General features: G+C 39.3%; 2 protein-coding genes and 1 long non-coding RNA gene across 3 annotated transcripts; 2 read left to right on the top strand and 1 right to left on the bottom strand.

The window, feature by feature from the left end:
* Positions 1 to 382: 382 nt before the first annotated feature.
* Positions 383 to 1717, top strand: LOC149823075 (uncharacterized). Its single transcript, XR_016425874.1, has 2 exons — positions 383 to 819; positions 1284 to 1717. It is a non-coding gene; the product is annotated as an uncharacterized LOC149823075 (long non-coding RNA).
* An 826-nt stretch (positions 1718 to 2543) lies between these two features.
* LOC149823074 (protein CHLORORESPIRATORY REDUCTION 41, chloroplastic-like) lies at positions 2544 to 5093 on the bottom strand. Its single transcript, XM_089980538.1, has one exon. The coding sequence runs from the start codon at positions 4838 to 4840 to the stop codon at positions 4511 to 4513; it is 330 nt and encodes a 109-aa protein (XP_089836664.1). The 5' UTR covers positions 4841 to 5093; the 3' UTR covers positions 2544 to 4510.
* A 6237-nt stretch (positions 5094 to 11330) lies between these two features.
* On the top strand, positions 11331 to 22878 carry LOC149823073 (uncharacterized). Its single transcript, XM_089980536.1, has 20 exons — positions 11331 to 11897; positions 12077 to 12165; positions 13838 to 13947; positions 14070 to 14124; positions 16391 to 16479; positions 16833 to 16899; positions 16989 to 17051; positions 17389 to 17559; positions 17651 to 17744; positions 17832 to 17911; positions 18047 to 18122; positions 18278 to 18321; positions 18406 to 18473; positions 18685 to 18767; positions 18879 to 19039; positions 19130 to 20426; positions 20953 to 21230; positions 21626 to 21835; positions 21923 to 22079; positions 22267 to 22878. Exons 1-20 carry the CDS (start codon positions 11786 to 11788, stop codon positions 22569 to 22571), a joined length of 3609 nt encoding a protein of 1202 aa, XP_089836662.1. The 5' UTR covers positions 11331 to 11785; the 3' UTR covers positions 22572 to 22878.
* The last annotated feature ends 225 nt before the right edge of the window (positions 22879 to 23103 follow it).

Below are 23103 nucleotides of genomic sequence, written 5' to 3'. Positions count from 1 at the left end.
GCTTTTCAACAATATATTTCTGGCTTTCTGCTGATATCTTGATCTTGTTAAAAGCCCTTTTTTCAACAATATATTTGTGGTTTTTTCTTTATCTTGTAAAAAACTGAATGATTACTGGTTGTATTGTGATCATGTTGTTTATGGCCATTTTTTGGTTTTTGCTACTGTTAAGTATATGCTAAAGTTGGTATTGCGTTTAAGTTTCCTTGCAGCAAGTCTAAGAATATTTTTGTTTTCCTTGCAGCAAATCTAAGGAGCCGAGATGCACATCTGAGTGAAATAGCCAGACCTGATAAGCATTTCCAGAATGACAGGATGGCAATCCAGGCTGAAGAAAATGGTTCTCCGCCTGCCGTTCCACCTACAGAAAAGGTATCTGCTATTCATTTTCTCTTTGATGGTTCTAATGGTTTGCCCCAGGACGCCAAAGTAGCAATGTTGGTGGCTGTTTATTATCTATTCTAGATAAAATATGTGAATTTTCATGATCAGGATGTTGATTGATCAGGAGATTATCTCTAATCTTTTGGCCTTTTCTCATTTTCAATTGGAAAGCAATATCTTGCTGTTGATTTGATTCATGAACAGGCCAGAGGTTCAGATTTGGGTCATGCAGTGCCATCAACTAGCATGGCTGCTCATGCCGAAGATGAATTCGTTGAAGCAATCGAGATTGATGATAAACCTGAAGTGGCAAATGGCACAAACTTTTTGACAACTGGCTTGGGTGCAGCCTCAGATACTTCTGCAGATAAACCTATCCCACGCTCGTTTCTACTTCCTCCATTACCAGCCATCCCTCAGAATGCCTATGACCAGGTCTCGATCTCGTTAAACTTAATGGTTCTAGGGAATTTAAGTTCATGCTTTTGCTGGCCTTTTTATTTATTATGTGAAGAATCGTGAACCTGGAGGTCAGAAAACAACAATTTCTAGTTATCATCGTATTTAAGGTTTTTCAAATCCTTAGATCCAATGGAAGATATTGGTACTCCTCATTAGTCTCCACTATTATTTTTCGAACTTCCTGTCAGCTATTATATTTCAGGTACATTGTTATGTAAGGTCTCAGCTACAAACTTGTGCATCTGTAGATGAACCTATTTACAGAGCCATGAACACAAGTTTGGGAGCTTTGGTGAATTTGAACTGATTCTTAATTCTTCAATGATTGTTTTTCTCATTCAGTAAATGCTGATTGTAACTTGCCATTGATCCTGTGTCCATTTTATTTTTTTAATTTATTAAATTGTGGGTAATGGTTTCTTCTCTTTGTTGTGCAGTGTAAGGGTGATGATGAAGATGTGGACGTGGACGTGGATGTGGATGAAGTCCATGATGACTTGGGTGAAATTGACCTAAATAATGAAGTCGAAATTGAAAACTAGCTATCACTAGAGAGTAGGGAGTGGATAAAATGAGAGAAAGAGGGAAAGAAAACCATCCAATACGTGGAGCATTGTTCTCTGGCTTATTGAAATTGCAGCTGCAGATCTGATGCAATTGCGATGCCTTGCTTTTGCTTTATATCCTTTACTGGTTCTTCGTTTTCCCTCTTCCTATAGTTAATGGAAATGTGTTACCGCTTTCTTGTCGAGTTTGTCCCAACATTTGCACTAAAGTTAGCGTGGTAGTGTCTTTATGGTAACCTGTTTATTGACAGAACTTAGTTATTTCATGCAGCTCATATTTTGGATAATCTAGGTGCTAGCACTTAGGGAATGGGTGCAACATAAACTGCTCTACGTCTTTGATATTGACTATTTTGGATAATCTAAATGCTAGAACTTAGGGAATGGGTGCAACATAAACTGCTCTACGTCTTTGATACTGACCAACAAATGAACACTTCTGGAGTTGTTGCCAGGGGAAGAGATTTGAGATTGGATCAGGTGATATGCCAAAACACTTTTTTTTTGTGTTCTGAAATCACCACCGTCCATGGCCTTCATCTTTGTGTAATGATGACATCAGCATTTTGTGGCGGGGGTGATGGGGGTGATGAAGGTGACGGATGGCAGTGATTTCAAAACACAATTTGTGTGTGTGTGTGAGAGAGAGAGAGAGAGCCGAAAGTACTTTAACATTACCACTCATGAAGATCAACAAAATGGTGAACCCATGAACTGAACAAGAGCAAAAGCCAAAACAAATAAAGAAAGCACAAGAGAAAAGAACATCAGACAGATAAAATGGGCTTAAAATGGGCTCACGCCGGAGCCGCTTGCCCAGATTGCGACAAAGGATAAGTAGCATCAGCAGGAGGGAGTGGAAGATCACTAAGATGCATACACAAGATCGCATAAACATCTACCAAGATTTTATGCACCAGTTTTTGAATGTTAAATCGTTTTGCGCCATCTAAACAAACCACCAAGAATTAAGCAACCACGTCCGCGAGATGAACCTCAGAGAGAGAGAGAGAGAGCTTCCGCCGGTGGTCCTCTAGTCTTTAAGAGCTTCTTGACTAGTCAATGTGGATTTCTTCTTAAAATTTGGTTTGAACCCCCTAAATATACCTCTGTTCTCTTTCTCACTAGCCGTTTATTTTTCTCTCTCTTATTGAGCAGGGTCATTGTTTGCGTCGGGCTGGATCCCTGGCCCTCATCCAAATCTAACTCAGCCGTGTTGGTGTTGGGTGATAAGGAAAAACATGGGGGCATTTCTGGTATATTACCACACCCACATTGGTTCGGTCGGGATATATCTTTAGGAGGAAAGGAAAAGGGGGCGTACCTGGTTGCCTTGGTTTTCCTTCTTTGTGACCTCAGGTACCATCCCTTGGTTGAGTTTAGATCAGGTGCCATATGATGGCACAAAAAATTGTGCCTTACACACCTGATCGCCTCCATTAGGTCTTGGGCACCACAACTGACAGGCCCTATCCCAAGATGCAAGGTGACCAGGTGCGTAAGGCACAAATTTTTGTGCCATCGTATGGCAACTGATCCAATCCCCCTTGGTTGTGCTGTTGTGAATCAACGTTTGAGATGTCCTTGTTGCTGGCAGTCCTTGAGCCTACCACCCTTGCCTGTTGTACCTCCAGGCTCTTCCCTTCTCCGACCTTTATGGTGTGCCTTCAGGACGCACCCTTCCTCGTTGCAGCATCCCGTGTCCTTCATGATTGGGATATGCTGTTCCTCCCGTCTGCTCGCCGAGTCAACCACCACCTCGGCACGATCAACCGGCCTGCCGGCTATCGGTTTTTTGGATGAGCGCACTGTGACAACCCTGGTACCCGCACCCTCTTTTCATGGTCGTCGAGCCTCAGCCTGGACATGCTGTTGCTTGGTTGGGGGCTTGCGCTAGGTGGTTGTCGTACCTCCTCCACCCTTGTTGTGTCCTCCTCCATGCCCTCTGATAGAGGACCGAACTGGTTAGTGCGCTTGTTTCTCATCCCCTCTCTACCTTGTCATTGCTATTTTTGGGTCACCTTCACTTAGTGTCACCCCTCTTCAACCGGTTGTAGACTCTCCTCTGTCGCAGTTGGCCGGTCGCGACACCGGTCTGATGTGTGTGTTATCGCCCTGCAGTATTCACAGTATCAGATACTGCTCTCATACAATGAGACGCCTATGCTTGATTTCAATTTCCACAAGGGAGCCTGGCTGAAAATCCAGAGGCACATCACATTTCAGTCGTTGTTTGTTGTAATGAGGAATAGGTCTTCCTTGAGCGTCGAAAACATCACTCCCTTTAGGTGTGCCCACTGGTGTTTTAGCGCCTCTATTGTATATCGGTACTCCATCCTCTTGTCGTCCAGGCTCCCGGAGAAGCCTGAGAGCACTGTGAGGCCCACGAGTTGCGAATGTCTTGAGGCCGGGATTCTGACCCTTGGCTGTTGGTTAGTTTCACTGGCCTGAATTTTTTTTTTAAAGCCGATCCCGCCTGAGCGCTGCCTTTGGAGACTATGGTCACCCACGAGCATCCCTTGGTCGCTCCCTCTATGTTCGCAGACAATGGTTACAGGCCTTCCATCCCATGCCGCGCCTGCTTTCCCCTGTCGCCAGATTATCCCCATTTCTATTGACTCGAAAAGACTTTGATGAGCTTTAAGCCACTCATTCTATTTCATTCTCCTTCTACCGATTCATCAGCATACTTATATGACCATGTTCCTGTTCTTGAACAACACTGCGATTCCTAGGAATCAAAATTTTGTGTTTTCAGACGTTGGTTTTTGAATTACCAAAAAATCCTGCAAACAAGTCGGATTCTAATGTTGATATTCACTAAATGCACATTGTAGATCACATCTATAAAGTCCGATTTGATCGAAACAACTTGCATGAATGAAATCCCAAAAGGGGTATCAAGATAGGGTTGGCTTAGTGGATGAGTGGAACCCAACTATGAACCTAACATACACTTGAGTCCATACTCCTGACTCCCAACATAGAAGGCCAAAAAAAGACTCAAAACCAAGTCTGCCATCTACAATTGATATATACAATGAACTCCAATTATCATTTTATTTCACCAAATATAAAAACAGAACCGAATCAGTGACTCAGAAAGAATGAGCAACCAGAATGGCTTGTCTGCACCTGGTTTTTGCCTGCTTCAGCCTCTCAGCCAACGTCTCCTCCTTCTTGGCAGCCTTCACCATCTCAAGCTCCATGTCCATCAACTTCAACACTCTAAAGAGCTCAACCACCAACCTGTCTTCTACCTCACCCTTCTCTCTTAGGACTTCAGCCTCTTCCCTCACCGTCTCTGCCACTATCCCCCCAGCCTTTGCCAGCAGCTCGGTGGTACCGTACTGCCTGTCCATCAAGCCTTCCAACTTGTCCATGATCACATACCCTTTCTTCTTCTCTAAAGGGAGCTTCTTGGACATCTTCTATCCTATCTCAAAGTTTGGTGTCTCAGCTTTGTCCAAGTCTGATGGTTTCTTGTCCTTTGCTAGCTGGGGTTTGGGCCTCTTTTGGATTGAAGTTCCCTCTTCTTGTGGATCGGCTGTTTGTTGCAGTTGGGGTTGGGATTGCTGAGGTTGGGAAGTGCATTTTATGGCTGTTTTCTTTGATGGGTGAGAGAATTTTGGTGAGTTTGGAGTAAGGTTGGGAGAAAGAGAAGGTTTTAGGTCGGGGAAGATGTGAAGTAGGGTGGTGGACGCCGTTGGAGAGAGGAGGGGAGTGCAGAGAAGATAAGGTTTGTAACCAATAGGCCTATGCTTTTCTGGTTTCTTTTTTCCTTTTTTTTTTGTCATTTTCCCTTTTAACTAAGTATGAAAAATATGATTTAGTAAATATTCTTTTACTCCAGCTTTTGTTTCATAGGGCTTGCCTTTGCACATAAAAAATATGATTTAGTACATATTTTTGAGCTTGTCGTAAAGTATTTTGCTTAAATATAAATCTGTGTTCTAAACTTTTTTTCTCTAGAAAATGTGTTTTTCTTTGATATTTTGAAGAAGATGGGATTTCATTTTTTAATGTCAATGTTTTTGTTAAAAGCTGAACATTTTAAATGAAGTTTTGCTAGTTATAGAACAGTGCAGTCAACGACTCGGGTTTCTGACCCATCAAGGTGCACTTGAACAGTTGAGCCTGCCTAAATAACAAGCCGTTTGGTTCTAGTTATGTTGGTTTGAGAAATTGAAAGCTCAGATTTGGCTCATATGAGTTGAGTGTTTAGATATATATAATGATTTAATATTACATACAAAGTAATCAGATAAGGCTATCAAGAAAATTAATAGCTCAAATTGACCCACATGTTACTTGAGTTTAGGGATGTGGGCTGTCAATGGGTTGGGTATCCCACCCATGAAGTTGTACTTGAACTAGGGGTGTCAACCGGTCGGGTTTGATTCGGACCCATGTGGAACCAGACCCAAACTTTATTTGAAATGATGGTACTGGGTCCTGGCTCGGGTCTAATTCAGACCCACCATAAGAGAAACCATACTAGGATTCTATAAGGATTGCATGAACCAGACCCAGACCATATCCGGTAAAATAATATTTTTTTTATAATTTTTACATTGAAAATCTGTGAATCTTAATTGGAACTCAGGTCTGGTATGAAATTTCACAAACCATACCTGGCTCCATATATTAAAAGAACCCTTCCAGTCCGACCTGGATTCTAATCGGGCCTTCTTATTTATCACCAAACCCTGATCCAATAGGGTTTGGTACAGGTCGGGTTCAAACGTGATCCATTGACACCTTTAACTTGAACCCACCCAAATAACAAGCTGTAGGATTCGGGTTTTGTTGAGTCAAGAAAATGAAATCCTATGACCGGATTTGTATAATTTTAGGAGCTTACTTTCACTAAAAGTACATATAAAACACTCGGTCAATCCTCATCAGGTTGGATATCTGTATAAAATGAGAACCTGAACTCAGTCTGCTATTGCTTGGGTGGGGTTGAAGTTGACCAGAATAATATCCAGTTAGGCATTTTTATGTCCACGGTAGAACTTCAGGTTCGGGTCCGGTTGTGTACCTGGTACAAACCCAACCCATTGGCAGCCCTATACGCACGGTTCAGATTTGTGTCGGATGTAGCAAACACCAGATCCGACTAATTGGATATTAGCTAAACAAATTCAGATTTGGATCGATAAAAACTCGTACAGAAAAGTCAAATATCCATTAATCCAGATATCCGTCAGATTCATCATGAAAAAATCAACACATTCAAATCTGATTATAATTGGATATGGCTTTGGCTTACGAAGTTCAACTAAACGGAATCAGCTTCGATCGGATATCAGATAAAACCCGATCTTTTGACATCCTTACTTGTCTTAACAGCGTAAAACTCGGTGGGTTTACCCATTGCCCCCAAAAAATCATCAAACTTTGGCTTGCGCAAGGGGTGACACCCATGGGATTTGAACCTACACCGCCTGCCTAGCGGCCTAGGCCCCATCCCACTAGGCCAAAGCCCTTTGGAGAAGGTATGGGGTCACTTGATACTATCTCAATCCTATACAATCCTAAAGTGATAGAGGGAGGATGAGGTGCAATGTGGTTACACACTTCTAGTGTGCTGCTGCACCTGTTCACCATCCATCTTTGGGATACAGCCAGTATGCACTGTGGAGCCCAAGCAATGATGGACTCGAAGTGTGCTCCTGATCCTTCCTTGCCAACTTGTTATTTATAAAGTGTGTAGATTATAATAAATATAAATGCACTGTTATAAAAAATTTATTTTCATGTATGCATTTTCTAGCCTTTTACTATAACACATAAACATATATTAGCAACAAAACTATAAAACACTGAAAAATTATCAAAATATATTACACTATTACTTTTACCTTTTTAACTGTAAAAAATATCAACTTGCATATATGAGTCCTGTCATGGCGTGTCAAGCGGTCTGTGTCTGTGTACCGTGTCGTGTCCCCTAAACACGGGACTCAAATATTTTGCTATTTGGTTTTATTTTTTAATTATTAAAAGTTGTCAAAATGAAGGTGAAGACAGAACATCCCAACACGTTCTTAAATATTTAAATAAAATAAAAAGGGATAGTTGGCATGCAGCACCATACGTGCAGCAGTGATTTTACATTTAGCTGTCACAAGTTGCACCTACTTAAAAAAAAAACTCACTTTTCAAAAGTTATTCTCATGGTGCTCTTTGTTACTTTTAACTTTTTGAATTACTTATTCAACGTTAAGTGCATGATCTCTTTTTGTTGTTGAATGTGGTAAAATAATGGTTACATTCTAAAGTACCATCCCTTTTATCTAAAACTCATATATACAAGTTTTATTTGATTAATTTGATCTTGCACATGCATTCAGCATGATACATTTACAATCTGCCGCTAAATTGGTGATGGATATTCATTGCCAAATATCGTCGCCACTTTGCGACTGATTTTTTTTGGAAAATCCATCGCTAAATATTAGCGACAGATAATATCCGTCGCTAATATGACTCAAATTTTTTAAAAAAACAAAACAATTTTGTTTGAAATATAAATATTAAGAAAAAAAATTCTTGTTATACAATTTATATAACCTGTGTATAAAAACAAAGCACACATAAAAAATACATATACAAAGTAGGTAAAACAAATTTAACACAAGTTATAAGTGAAACAAATTTAACAACCTAGTATAATCCTCGCCAAGTTCTAATTAGTTATAAGTGAACAAATACAAAGAGTTTTGTTTGAAACAAGTACATGAAATAAATTCAATACATGAAGCTAATCATCGCCAAGATTCGGAGCATCATCCTCTTTATTGTCTCGATCTGCCCCTCCATCCATGCCTCTATCATCTCCTCTACGCTGATCATCTCCAGCATCCTACAAGAAAATTGAAATGTTAGTATTGATAAAAAAAAATATAATGAAATAAATTATATGCAATGCACCTAATCTAAGGCAATCAAAGTAACATGGCTAAACGCCACATAAACTAGCAATAAATTGAAGGACATTAACAGAATTCAGAGGTTGTCAAAAAAAAATTAGTAAGTTTACCCTTGCCTTTTTTTGATTGAATTTATAACCCGAAAAAAACTCACCCGGCACGAAGACCTGATTACTCTGGCTCAGCTTGCTATACCTGCAGTCTAAAACTTTGAGGTTAGGACCCCTGCCCCTGGGGCCTATGCTATGCATTGGCTTGCAAAGAGGAGCAATGCCCATCAGAATCAAACCTTGACTGCTCGTCTAGCAGCCAAGGCCCCCACCCCACTAGGCCAACTAGTTCCCTTGGGGCTTATCTCTTTCCCCCTTGCAAATGGAAAGCAGGTCATGCTGAACATGAGCGTTTTTGCTCATGCCGACATCGTGGCCAGCTTATTTGTATTTAAAAAAAGCTAAAAAGTCAACAAAACCGCGTGGCATTCATCCAAAATGCATACAGACGGCCACAATGTCGGCATGAGCTAAAACTATCATATTCAACATGACCTGATCTGCTTCCTTGCAAATACGTTTTTGATCAAATGGTTTTAGCATAAAAACATGACTCCCAATCAAGGTTGTTAAATGCGATGAGGCAAAGAGACGCATTGAGCCTGCGCTTCGCCTCTGAGGTGTACGCCTGAGGCGTACGCCTCTCACAACTGGTATGAAAGTGAAGCGGTGGGAGGGGAGGCAGTAAGAGAAGGACCACGCGCCCAACTGGTACGGAAGCGAGGGATATGCCGGTCGTCCGGTGGTCAGAGAAGACTGAGCAGCAGCTGCATCACAGCAACTCCGATGGTCGGTGGTCACAACTGGTCGGAGGTTGATGAGGGGCGCATCACAACAACGCCTCAGCACCTTGAATGTGCGCCTGGCCTCTGAGGCTTACGCCTCTCACAACACTGCTCCCAATGATGAAATTTTACACATTGTAAGCTGTTGAATTTTTTAAACCCTTGCAAAAAACAGTTTATACTAACACACATTTTTGGACCAAACAAATCACATAAATTATATCCACAGGGCATTATCCAAAAAAAAAATCAATAAGATGGGATAAATCACACAGAGTTTTACGCTGCTAGAACAGTGAGTGTAAGTACGACAGGTCTATGATGTGCTTTTTCTGTGTAAATCTAAAAATAGATAACTAATATTTTCGGGTATAATATGGCTATCCCATTCACAGCCAAATGTTTTCCACGGTCTCATGTATAAGCTCCTTTTGAAACCAACAAAGCCAACATCTTCATTGTCCAAATGCTTTCCAGGGTCTAAACTCTAAGGTCCTCATGAAATCAACAAAACAATCTTCCTTTTTATTAAAACTTGCCAACTTGTCTAGTTACTTGCTTAAAAGTATTTTTCTTTTGAAGTTTGCAGGACAATGATCCTAAGTACAGCAGGCTAAGCCAGTGCGGCTAACTCTCTGATCATGGGGGTGGTTTCTCCGTCTAAATAAAAAAAAAAACTCGATAAGTTATCTCAATATTTTACTAGAAAACTAGGTGTTAGATATTTAAGTATGGGTTAATATATGGTACAGAATGTTGGGCTGCAAAGAGACATCATATTCAAAAAATGAGTGTAGCTGAGATGCGGATGCTTAGATGGATGTGTGGAAATACAATAAGAGATAAGATTCGGAACGAGGAGATACGTAAGAAGGTAGGTGTTGCACCCATTGAAAATAAGATGCGAGAGAATCGTTTACGGTGGTTTGGACATATTCGGCGAAGGCCTAATGATGCTCCAGTTAGAAGGTTGGAGAAATGGGAAAATAGATTAGTTAAAAGAGGTCGGGGTAGGCCTAGGAAGACTTGGATGGAGATGATCGGAAAGGATATGAATGCTTTGAACCTCACCGAGGACATGGCATTGGATAGAAATGATTGGAGGAAAAGGATTCATGTGGAAGACCCAAAATGAATTTCTTGTTTGGTTCATATCGCTGACCCCAATTGTTTTGGGATGAAGGCGTAGTTGTTGTTGTTTGTTGTTGGGTTAATGTTTGCTAAACTCGTGGGTATGGAACAGTTTAGTAAAAAAAAAATTTGTAAAAAATTGCTCACATCTGACCCTTCAAATGTGATCCACATGTTGTTAGGGTTAGTAGAAATTACTACTTGGTTATTCCAATGCATGTAAGATTTTGTAAGGATTTAAAAATCAATGGCCTACGGTCTACTCAATTTTCAACACATACAAAATTACATTTTCTTATAAAAAAATGATCCAAAGGCACTAATGGTACATTTAACATTAGTGTTGAATATCCATAAATCAAATAAATATCTATTACATTTAAAATAAAATCTAAATCAGAGTTTTTAGCATCTATAAATTGCTCACAATCCAAAACAGTCAAAAGAATGAGAAAAGCATGACTCGATCCTTTTCACAACCTCCCGCCATTGCTTGTCAACTCATTGGCTACTTTGAAAATAATTCAAATTAATAGAATCAATAAAGTTATTCAAATACATAAATTAAAGCAAATAAGCAACAATTAATTTAATTTTTCACAAGTTCAAACAAGATTAAATACAAGTATGAATTTCTTAACATGTCATTCAAGCGTACATTCATGAAATTGTTTGAAGTTAATCGTCCAGTTAAACATGAACAATTAAAGATCGTACACCTACCATTACAAAAGTCGACATTATGCCATTTATTAAAACAAACAAGGTCAATTTTTATGCAATCGGGATGCTTACCATGCAGCTCCGCTGCAAATGACCATTTATCTCAACATTTCTCTATATCGACCACCACACCGAGATGGGTGGCTGTCAAGCATGTCAGCTTCATGCTCACCATGCACCGACGCTGCATAGAATGTGATTACATTCATGAATCATGAATTACCTTGTCGGCCATGGTTCTTCCAAAAGCCGTCAAAACAACATCTACTGGATGCCGTTCATCCAGAGATCTGACGGCGGTGGAGCCAGAGAACGTATCAGGTCTGCAACGCCAAAACCACCGCTCTCGCCGTCCATCATGGCATCGAAGGCAGAGCAAAAGGCCAAAAAGCCAAGCAAAGTTTCGCTTTTTCTCAGCCTTCTTCTTCAGAGCCTCGTCGCTGCCGCTGCCGTCCTTCTTCCTCACCTCCCGATAATAGATCTGCGTGTGTGTGCGAATCTATAGAGGAGCAAAGATCGGCAGAATTGTTTGTCTTAGTGAGTTTCCTCTCTTCTGTTGGAGCCCTGATCCCATTTGTTTCGTGCATCTTGTTCTATTCGTTTCGGGGATGATCGTAGATCTGCGTTTCTTCGAGGGCGAAGATCTAATCCGTCCTCTTTCCTCTTCTCGTGCGTCACAATTCGGAGGGATCTCGAGGTGCTTCTAGAAGCTTCTCCGGTCGGAAGCTTCTGGAATCGGTACGGTGATGGAGTCCATCCTGGGTAGGGCTCTGGAGTACACGCTCAGCCACTGGCTCAAGTCCTTCTCGAGGGACCAGTTCAGATGGCAAGGCCGGACCGTGCAGCTCTCGAATTTAGGTAGTCTCGGCTCCATTTCCGGTTTTTCTCTGTTTCATTCTGAAATTCATCATGTGCGTTGTTGGTAATGTCAGAGGATGAAGAATTTTCTCTCTCTCTCTCTCTCTCTCTTGGTTTTGAATTATTCCGGGTTTGATCTTTGGGTTCTGATGAGGTTTTGGGTTTGGAATTTGGATTAGATATAAATGGGGATGCTCTTCACGCCAGCATCGGGTTGCCGCCTGCGCTCAATGTTGCGCAGGCGAAAGTCGGGAAGTTTGAGATAAAGGTGAGGTTCTTCCTGCATTTTCTTTAGTTTCTTCTGCTTTGATTTGGAGAAGAATGAAAATGGTTGAATCTTTTTCTGCTTGTTTGGATATTTCGCTCGCGTTGAAACATGTTTATCCATGCAGATAAAGCTCTTTGGAACTCTGTTGTAGGAAACATTTCTAGATTAATTTGTTGGAGAAAGATCGATTTGTCTCAGTTACGAGGATAATTGATTGGTGGCTTAAAAAATTGGGTATGATAGGCTTGGTAATGATAGAATGAACTGGCATGAAAGTTCATGGTTTTACAATGGGATATATGTACTCGAAGAACTAGCTCAGTAACCTAACCTTTCTGAGTGAGTTACGTGAGATTTTCACAAGCCATGAAAATTCTGTTACTGTTGGGGGGTTGCAAAATCTTTCCTGTTTTAAATTATCATGTACTTGTATTTTTTTCAAGTTTTTAATAATTTTCATGTTTTTATTAGTTTTCTTGTACATTTAATTATAAATATGCCAAGTTTTCCCAATGTTGTCCTGATAAAAGCAAAAAAAAAGAAGTTGAATTTAGTGCTTGATTTTTCCTTTCCAAGAAAACTCCGAGAAGGAGATTTTTTTTACTATGGTAATAACAAATTTATGCCAAATTCAATGGTTTGGATTGATTTGATGTAACGGTTACTCTTGAACACTGGTTCTTTATAATAGCAGCCTACCAATGAGGAGTTGCTATAATTCAGATGTTCCTCTCCACAGTGTCTTGGCAAGCCACACCTTCAGTTTCTATTATATGAACGTAATTGTTTTTGTGATAATCTCACCCATCTCGATTGTGTATAAGGAAGAAATTTTTATGCTTATCTTATCTGTTACCTTCCCAACCACTTGAAATTATTTGAATCCAGTATGTGGGATTGTGCTTTAAAAGACAGACCTGCTTAATGATCCTCTTACTTATGGTTAGCTTGTTCAAGAAACATTCATCATGGTATTCCTAGTTATTTGAAGTCAATGATCATCATTAAAGTGTCTGTACCTACATAAACTGGGATGCTAAACTAAGACATCTCTCTCTCATTAAAAAAGTTGTGTTTCACTGACGTTTAAAGACTTGGAACCAAATTGGTCATGTTCAGCCTTCTTGGTTCTGGCCACTAAAATATTATCTTGGTCATGCACTTGTCTACCAAATAAAGTCTATGTCAATTCACAAGTTTATCTAGATATACATGCACATTTGTAACTGAGCTTGTGCCACGTATGTTTTCTATTTCCGACAAGAAATTTTTGTAGTGACTTCGCATCCTAGCTTCAATAGTTTTTAATTGAACTTCTGAGATTTAATTGTATGCGGCTCTCTAAATATTGTTATGAGCATCTGGATTAAAAACTGTAGTTCCTTTATGTTCATGTGTTGAGGAATCAGTGGCCTTCTTGTTGTCCTATGACCATTCTTTCTTTCCCTACTTCTCAATTATGGAACTTATCGTGTGATAACGTTCTTTCTGATTCTTGATTATTTCTCTATTAATAATCATACCTACAGGATTATCATATTGTACAATTTTCTACCAAAGTTTTCATTTTTTTTTCTTTTTTCTGTGATATTCTCTTATAATTTCTTGGTAAATCTAATTCTTGAACGTGGGCATTTCCTGTGTGTATCATCATGCTGGATGCCTATGTCAGTTGCCATCTGTTTCCTATGTGCAAACAGAACCGATCGTCATTCAGATTGATAAACTTGATTTGGTGCTTGAGGAAAATTCTGATGCTGAACCTGATAAGGCTTCTGTCAGGTAATCTCTTCCAATTCTTTCTTGGAGATGTTCCCAGCACATGATATTTCTTTGATTTTTTGTTCTTATTCTTTAGACAAGTATGAGAACTTTATGTGGTCATTTGCTAAATTTATTTACAGTTCCCAATCACCCCCAAGTTCTGCAAGAAGCAGTGGCTACGGCTTTGCGGATAAGGTGAGAAACTGAGAACTACATTTTGTTCTTGTCATATTTGATGTGTTCGCTTCCATGTTTTAATAATTTATTGAATTAGTTGTGTAATATTTTATGAGGACTTACGTTTCTTTTTTTTTGGAGAAATTATTAGCTTTCTATGAGTTGTGAATTGGTATTCATGAGATGCGCAAGAGCAAGAACAATTTCATCTCATTAATCAAATAGTTATCTAGTTCCTACTTTTTCAGTCATTTCCAGCCGTTGATTGATTTCATGTGAAGTTCAAAAATTCAGATTCCATTATTGTTTTATTACTTTATTCTCTGTCACACATGAAGTGCAGTGCATATAGATTAACCGCTATATCAGTAAGACTATTCCTCTATAATCCTTCTTGCAGAGCTATTAATTTATGTTTTTTTGTTAGGTCAATAAATTTTTTTATTTATTTTGTGACTTAGTTTTTTCTAATAACCCATTTTTAAGGAATTTGTTGTTTCTTTCTATCCATTTTTATATTTACTCCTTTTCATAAAACCTGACAAAACATGAAATTTTGAAAATCTCATGAGAAATTCAGCTGAGAAATTGTGTTGATTAACTTTTGATGCTTTGGTGTTACAAAGTACCTGTGATGCTTTTACCCTTGAGTTTAATTGCTTTCATGATGATGATTCTAGCAGAGTTTGTAGATTAAGTGAAATAGCTATTAAGTTTTCTAATGAGTTTTCACTTTTTGTTGTTTTAAATGAATCCATTGTAGTAGTGCTAATGGGCTTCATTTGTGCTAGCCTTAAGTTTCCCTAAATACATAGTATTTGGTCTAGATTATTATATGTTTGATTACAGTTTGTTCTAGAATGAATCTAACTTGGTCTCCGATCCCATCCATCTCTAGATTCAATCAGTTCTGACTCATGAAAAAATTGTTGTATGATATCAGATCAGTGCCAGATGCTACCATGAATGCCCAAATTTTCATTCCAGTGCTTTCTTGGGCAAGCGATACTTCTTTCCTTATGTGCCACGGGTACGGGTACAGATGGTATGACACGGCAATTCCAAAAAATGTGGGTACAGGGACATGGCTATATATATATATATATATCACATAAATACAGCATAAATTCAAAATAAACTGAATATAGTCTAAATATATATGCTATATCTAAAATATATATTATATACTGAAAATATAAATTTATAAACTGAAAAATATTTGTAAATTATAAATTGAATACAAACTTGCATGTACGGAGGGTAAAATGGTGTGTCCAGGTGTCGATGTGTGTCGACACGGGGACACGCATGTTGACACAGATACGGAGGGCAAAATGGAGTGTCCATGTGACATAGATTCTCGATGTAGGCTATTCACTTCTCTTTGCAGAATCCTTGCCAGTTCAGGTCGTTTCCTTTTTTTATTTCAAGGAACCAACCAGGACTGAACCTTAATTGGGCCCCCACCCTATAGTGGTTAACGCTGGGAGAGTGGACCCGCCCCATTATGCTACTCCATACCTGTTGCAGGTCTAACCCCAAGGGGAATTGAACTCATGACATCTTGGGCCTTGGGACACTCACCCTAACCAACTGGGCATCCCTGCAAGGCCGAATTGTAAATTTTTTTTACTGATCTCATGAAATGATCTCTGTTTGGTCATGATGCATACAAGTTTCTGCTCTCTTTAGCGGTGATATCAGGGCAGTTTGTTTGCTTCTAGCCAATTGCTCCAGTGCATTAAATTCATTGTTCATTGTAGAACCCATCCTTCCGCTATATAGCTTTCTATACAAATGGTTTGTGATTCACCTTGTAACTCGTTTCTTTGGTTGGGCATACTTCAAACATTGATTATGACTCTATGCTCCTGGTGTTTGCTTGCTTATCATTGTATCCACTCCGGGTATTTTGGTCTTTTCATATGTTTGGGTTTCACTTGTTCTTCTACTATTAGAACTCACTTTATCTTTTAACGCTGCACACTTTTATATTAATGATTTAATAGATGGTTTTCAGCTCATATGCCTTTCATCTTCTGCATAAGGTGAGTTTTATAAGAAGATTGAGAGACATGACATTGATAATTTAGTTTACCATGGGTTGTGGTTGTTATTTTTCTTGGTAGAATATCCTGTGATAAGTATTGAGGGGCTTAAACATTATCGTGCTTCCATTACAACTGATATGGTTTAGTCTTTCATTGACTGAATTCATCATTGAAATTTGTCTTCTGTTGTTAGTAGTCTCCAACTGTGTTGATAGTATATGGAAATGTATCAGATTGCAGATGGGATGACCATAGAAGTGGGTCAAGTTAATCTTATGCTTGAAACTCGAGGTGGTGCAGGAGGTCAGGGAGGTGCAACATGGTATTTTTTCTCCACCTTTTTCCTATCATTCAAGTTTTTATGCGATCATATTGTCACCCAGTCAAGTCAAACTTCGTTGAAACTCAAGCAGAACACCAAGCCAGTGCAGCATGCCTACCTTGTTTCCACCTTCTCCATTATGATGGTTTCATGTTCTTTTGCTATGTTCTTTTCTCTATGTTTGATGTGTATCCAAGATTTTCCTAAACCATTAGTTCCATTGACTCCAAAAATCAGGCTTCTTTTGACAAAAAGTTATAAAGGATATTTGTGCTCAGTATTTCCAGTAAGGTTTAAGATCCTAGCTAATGGTTGCATACATGCTTGAGGTTTTCAATTTTTTTTACTGGCAGGACACCACCTATGGCATCTATTACTATACGTAACCTTTTGCTTTTTACAACAAATGAAAAGTGGCAGGTATCATTTTGTTAATTTATAGCTGTTATCACTGATTATGTCCTTTTGTTTCTCTAAATTCTAATGCCTGATCATGTTTTTGGTGGCAGTTTGTCAACCTCAAAGAAGCAAGAGATTTCTCCAATGATAAGAAGTTCATTTATGTATTCAAGGTAATGACTGTGTTCTGTATTATGAACCTTGGTTAGAAAGCTTGTTATTTAAGGATGTCTCTAGATGTAGGGGAAGTAAGATTACTTCTACCTCTCCATCTCATGTTTGTTTACGCATGAGAAACACAGTTGTTGCCTCTCTTGATAGTCTGAAGAAAATGGACTTTGTGGGTTCTCACATGTCCAACTACCTGATTGAGGGGATCTCTGAATGAGTAGAATCATGTTTTGAATGTATGTAAGAAAGAAAAGGCAGATTCTCCTTCTGTGGTCATTCCATAAGTTAGTTTGAACTTTGAACTTCCTAAAGTGTGTTTTTTTTTTTTGCGATTTCCAGAAATTGCAATGGGAATCATTGTCTGTTGATCTTTTACCTCATCCCAACATGTTCTTGGATGAGCATCTTACACGTGCGGGTGTTGTAAACAATAAACGTGATGATGATGGTGCCAAACGTCTATTCTTTGGAGGGGAAAGATTTTTGGATGGCATATCTGGAGAGGCTTATGTAATACATATGGATATCTGAACTCTCTGAGTTTCATTCATTTGACAGTTGGCAATTGCATATCCTGTTTCTCATTTGTTTTGACATTCAGATCACTGTGCAAAGGACAGAGCAAAACAACCCATTAGGACTAGAGGTTCAGTTGCATGTTACAGAAGCTGTGTGTCCTTCGCTTAGTGAACCAGGTATGCAAAAGAAAAAAGTTCCATGTTGTTTTACTTTTGCACTTTCTCATATGTCTGAATCGTCTGATAATGCCAAATGATGAATAGGTCTGCGTGCTTTTTTGCGGTTCATGACTGGATTATATGTTTGCTTGAATAGGGGAGATGTGGACCCAAAGGCAAAGCAGGTTTACATGCCCACATAATGACTGGTTTTGTTTTTCATATTTGCAAGCAAATTTTCAAGTGGTTATTATGATATTGAAGATCATATGAAATCTAGCTTCTCTTACTGGATTTTTTGTTAATGGCATTCATGGCAGCGAACAAATGAGGCAGCAGGACGTTCTCTAGTGTCGATAATTATAGATCATATTTTTCTTTGTATTAAAGATGCTGGTTAGTTTCTTTTTTCTAAAGTACTTTTTTGAGCCTTTCTTTACTGGTTTCTAATGTGATAAGTTTTACTGCTTTTGTTTGTTCCTGTGTGTGGAATGCTTCCTATCACATTTTTTCACTTCTAAATGTCACCTTACAAGTTCATTTGATCACAGAGTTCCAGCTGGAGCTATTGATGCAGTCACTCTGCTTTACTCGGGTAATGTGTTGAATATTTAAGCTGATATTTATTTATTACTTCATTGTGTACTGTATCTAATAATACATACTGGTACCTGTGCAGGCTAGTGTATCTTGTGGCGACAAAACCAAGAACATGACCCGTGTTATGGTTGGTGGGTTATTCATGAGGTGCATTCTAGCTGCATCCATTTGTTCACCCTTTCTTTCGTTCATTTCAAGATCTTCTTTTGTTATGCCAATGCGACTTTTCCAAATGTGCATGCATGCATGTCTACCACTTCTGGAATGGTGTTTGTAAAGGACAATATACTAAGTGTATGCACAAAGGGCACGTTGATAAATCTGGTCTGACAATTGCAGTGCATCTGCTTGAGTGCAGGGACACATTTTCACAACCACCATGCACCCTGGTGCAGCCATCAATGCAGCTTGATCCAAAAGAAACTACTGTTCCAAGCTTTGGTATCCCTTTACTTGCCTGTACACTTGTTGGGGCCGGTTGTCATCTATGATTCAGAAGGCAACACTTTTGACTTTATCATATTGATCAATTTGCATCCGTCTTGTTTGCAGTTGATGAAAATGTCTGGCCTCACATTTATCCTATTGGAGAGCAGAACTGGCAAAAATATGATGCTGCTCCACTTCTTCGACTCTATTCTGTTCAGATAACTCCTGCACCCTCTCCACCTTCATTTGCCTCAGAAACAGTAATCAGATGCCTGCCTGTTATGGTATTTCCTTGATCATGTTAAGTGCAATTCTCTGTCCAATTTGTTTAAAAGATTGTAGTCCACAAAATGTTTTTCTTTTTTTATTATCAGATCAATCTTCAGGAAGAATCCTGCTTGAGGATAGCATCATTCTTGGCTGATGGAGTTGTGGTGAGCCCGGGTGCTGTTTTGCCTGATTCCTCAGTTAACTCTGTTCAATTCACGCTTGAAGAGTTTGATCTTACAGTTCCACTGGCTGTTGGAAGCTCTGGAAACAGCTGCTTTGCTGGTGCTAGGCTCCATGTGGAAGATTTAATTTTATATCAGTCACCAAAAATGAAATTTAAGCTGCTGAACCTGGAAAAGGATCCTGCTTGCTTTTGTCTTTGGGAAGATCAGCCAATTGATTCCAGCATGGGGAAATGGATGACACGAGCATCCCGTATTAGCCTGTCTCTCGAAACTGAAAGCAACTTGTTGAAATACCAGGGTTCTCCGGATTGGTCAGCAGGTTCACTGAGATGTGTTGAGCTCCATGATGCTGCTTTTGAGGTGGCTATGGCAACTGCTGATGGTGGCCCACTGATAACTGTGCCACCTCCTGGGGGGATTGTCAGAATTGGTGTTGCCTGTGAGAAATACTTATCTAATACTTCAGTTGAGCAGTTGTTTTTTGTTTTGGATCTCTATACTTACTTCGGAAGAGTAAGCAATAAGATAGCAAAAGTTGGAAAAACTACCAGGCAAGGAAAAAGAGAGAGCTTCACTAGGGAACTGATAGATGTAGTTCCAAGTGATACAGCAGTCAGTTTAGTTGTAAATATCCTCCAGCTTAAATTTCTCGAATCATCATCAGAGAATATTGAAACGATGCCTTTAGTTCATTTTGGAGGGGACAATTTGTTTATAACTGTTACTCATAGGACTCTCAGTGGTGCCATAGCTGTGTCATCCAGTCTGCGATGGGACAGTGTTCAGGTAGACTGTGTGGACATGGACAGAAATGTATCACATGCTAATTTTAGTGAAGCTTACTTGGGGGACAGTTCCATGTTGCCTGTTGGTAGTTACCCTCAAATGAGAGCTGTTTTCTGGATTGAGAGAGGTAGGGGGAGGCAGAATGAGCATGATTCAGCTGTCTCATTTTTAGAAATAAGCACCACTCATGTGATTCCTTACAAAGCCCAAGATTCAGAGTGTCATACTTTGAGTGTATCAGCTAAGGTGGCTGGGATACGGCTTGGTGGTGGGATGAATTACACTGAAGCCCTGCTGCGTCGGTTTGGAATACTTGGGCCAGATGGTGGGCCTGGGGATGGATTGTCAAAAGGGTTGAAGAACCTGTCTGAAGGACCACTGGCAAAACTTCTTAAAGCATCACCTCATGTTGAGATGGGCCAGAAAGAGAGTATGAGCTATCCTGGTTTTGTTCATGTTATAAGAATATCATGAAAAATATGCCTTTTTCTTGGGAGATTTTTTTTCCATGATATTTCCAGTTCCTCTTTTTGACCTTGCCAGTTTATCATTGACAAGGTGGAGATTGTGGTCAGAAGCACTTTTTGTTCAAAATTGAACGCTATTTTGCAAATGACTCCATTTTTCTCTGTGGTCGTGATGTTGGTGCTAGAGGCTGTTAATAGAAAGTTTGTCCATCTTTTCGTCATCTTTGATATTTCTTGGTCACATGCAGTGGCATGTTTCTGTTTTTTTCTGCCAACAATTCTAAAAACTGGAATATTAAGTTCATTGGTGCATCTATCTTTTGTTGGCAAAATGATAGAGATGCCATGAATTATTTAAGATTGATTGTGTTTCCTGACAGAAACTTACTGGGGTGTGTCAAAGTAGAAATTCCATCACCGTTCATACTGAATGCTATCTCTGTTATACAAACTAGTCTTTTATTTTTATCTTTGATTTGCCAACTGCAGATGGTGGTTCAGATGAGAGAAGCGATGATGGACTTTTTGATGTGGGAAGGCCAGATCACATGGAGCTGTTTATAGAATTGAAGGACTGGCTATTTGCACTGGAAGGTGAACAGGAGATGGCAGTATGTCAGCTGTGTGGTGATGATGTGAATATGGACAGAGAAGAAAGGTGTTGGCACACAACCTTCCATAGTTTGCAAATAAAAGCAAATAGTCAAATTGGCAACAGCAACGAGAAAACTGTTAGGCTGAAAAGGCATCCTCTAGAGTTGGTCACGGTGAGCTCATCCATGCCAAATTGGTAATTAAGTTTTAATTCCTTTTGCTGCTCTGTTTGTTTGGATGTCATCCCTTTCAGCTTTAGTTCACATATTCACTGCATTCTTTATACTTTTCGCTCTATAGTCAGCTTTGAGGAATTATTTTATGGGAGTTGCATTAAGATACATATTTAATGGTGTGTTTTAGAAACTGTAAGAGGCATCAATTGAATTCCAAATTGAATCATACCTTGGTGCTGAAAAGAAGATTCACTTTTCATGTTACATTGAAATTAAGATTCAAGATGTGCACATTATCACAGAGAGGCACAATGCGGTTAATCTGAGAAAATTGTCTAGCAAAGTGGCCTGTGATCTATGTAGATAAATTCTCTGCTTCAAAATGTCTGCAGGTGAGTGTAGATGGCTTGCAGGCCATAAAGCCTCAGGTTCGGCATCAGATTAGCCAGACTAACGGAGATAAATGGAGACATCTGAATGGATCAAGCAGAAGCAGTGGTGGTATTAATCTTGAAGCCCACTTGGTGTTAGCTGAAGATGATGAAACCATTGATGCAACAACATGGGTGCTTGAGAACCTAAAATTTGCTGTAAAAGAACCGGTAACAAACACAAACATTTCCTTTTCAGTCGTTTTCTTATTAATGTGGTGCATGCATCGTGAGATTGAGTTGCAAGCTTTCATGCAGATTGAAGCAGTTGCAACCAAGGAGGAACTGGAATACCTCCTCTTACTGTGCAGGTCAGAGTTTGATGCAATGGGTAGAATAGCTGCTGGAATATTACGGGTGCTTAAGCTTGAAAAATCCATTGGCCAGTCCACCATTGATCAGCTAAGCACTCTTGGTAAGAAATAACGTATATTAACACTATTATCTCAATGTGAATGATAAAACATGGACATTGTTTTCTTTCATGAAGAATTCCAGTTCATGAATGGTTTAAAACTACATTAATTCATGATCTTAATATGATTCATAATCCTTTTGGAGTAAAACTTGCATGATTTGGTGGTAAATATAATTAAATGCAGGAAGCGACAACTTGGACAAAATTTTTACACCAGATAAACTGAGCAGACGGAATAGCATTGCCAGTATTCCGTATACTCCACCAGCGCACCTTACAAATGGAGGCCATCAGGGCGTGGAATCTACAATAGCATCGCTTGAAGGTGCAGTTGCTGATTCGCAGGATGTTTGTGCTACTCTTGTATCTGAATGCTATGGTTCAGGATTGTCCACCAAGCATGTGAAGGACATAGAACTGCTGAACCTGAAACTTCACAAAATGAACATGTTACTTACCAGATTACGAGCAGATATATCAATGTTGTAATTTATAATTAGGGGGCTTTGTCAACAGATGGTTGGTCATTTTTCATGTATATAAAAGCACTCAGTTACTAGGCAATCCGTTATTATAGCCTGAATAATCAGAGGTGCTCTCCTGTATAAAAGCAGCAAATGCATGTTGTATAATCTGAGGATACACTGGAGCACGGTATGGATTTTGATCTCCATTTTTGTTTGGATCTTGTGTATTCATCTCTCTTCCCGGAGGTTTACAGAGTCTGATTGGTTGTTACAAACTCTTAATTGGTGAGAAAAAAGAAGGCCCAATAAAGGTGATTTTTGGAGCTCCAGCTGCTCTTTTGCTTTATAGTTTCTTGGAGAATGCTAGGTAAAGAAATTCAGTGATATAATTTGTAGATTTCTTCCCCTTTGATGGAACATGATGTTCACACTGTTCATGGTAACTGCAAGAGTCATGAGATGAAAAAACAGTCTTCCTTTAGCATATATATATAGATAGATAGATAGATAGATAGATAGATAGATAGATAGATAGAGAGAGAGAGAGAGAGAGA

Source organism: Nuphar pumila, chromosome 11, assembly GCF_984573655.1.
Source record: "Nuphar pumila chromosome 11, dmNupPumi1.hap1.1, whole genome shotgun sequence".
NCBI lineage: Eukaryota > Viridiplantae > Streptophyta > Magnoliopsida > Nymphaeales > Nymphaeaceae > Nuphar > Nuphar pumila.
The sequence above is the reverse complement of the archived record's forward strand: the minus strand, read 5'-3'. Positions and strand labels throughout refer to the sequence as shown.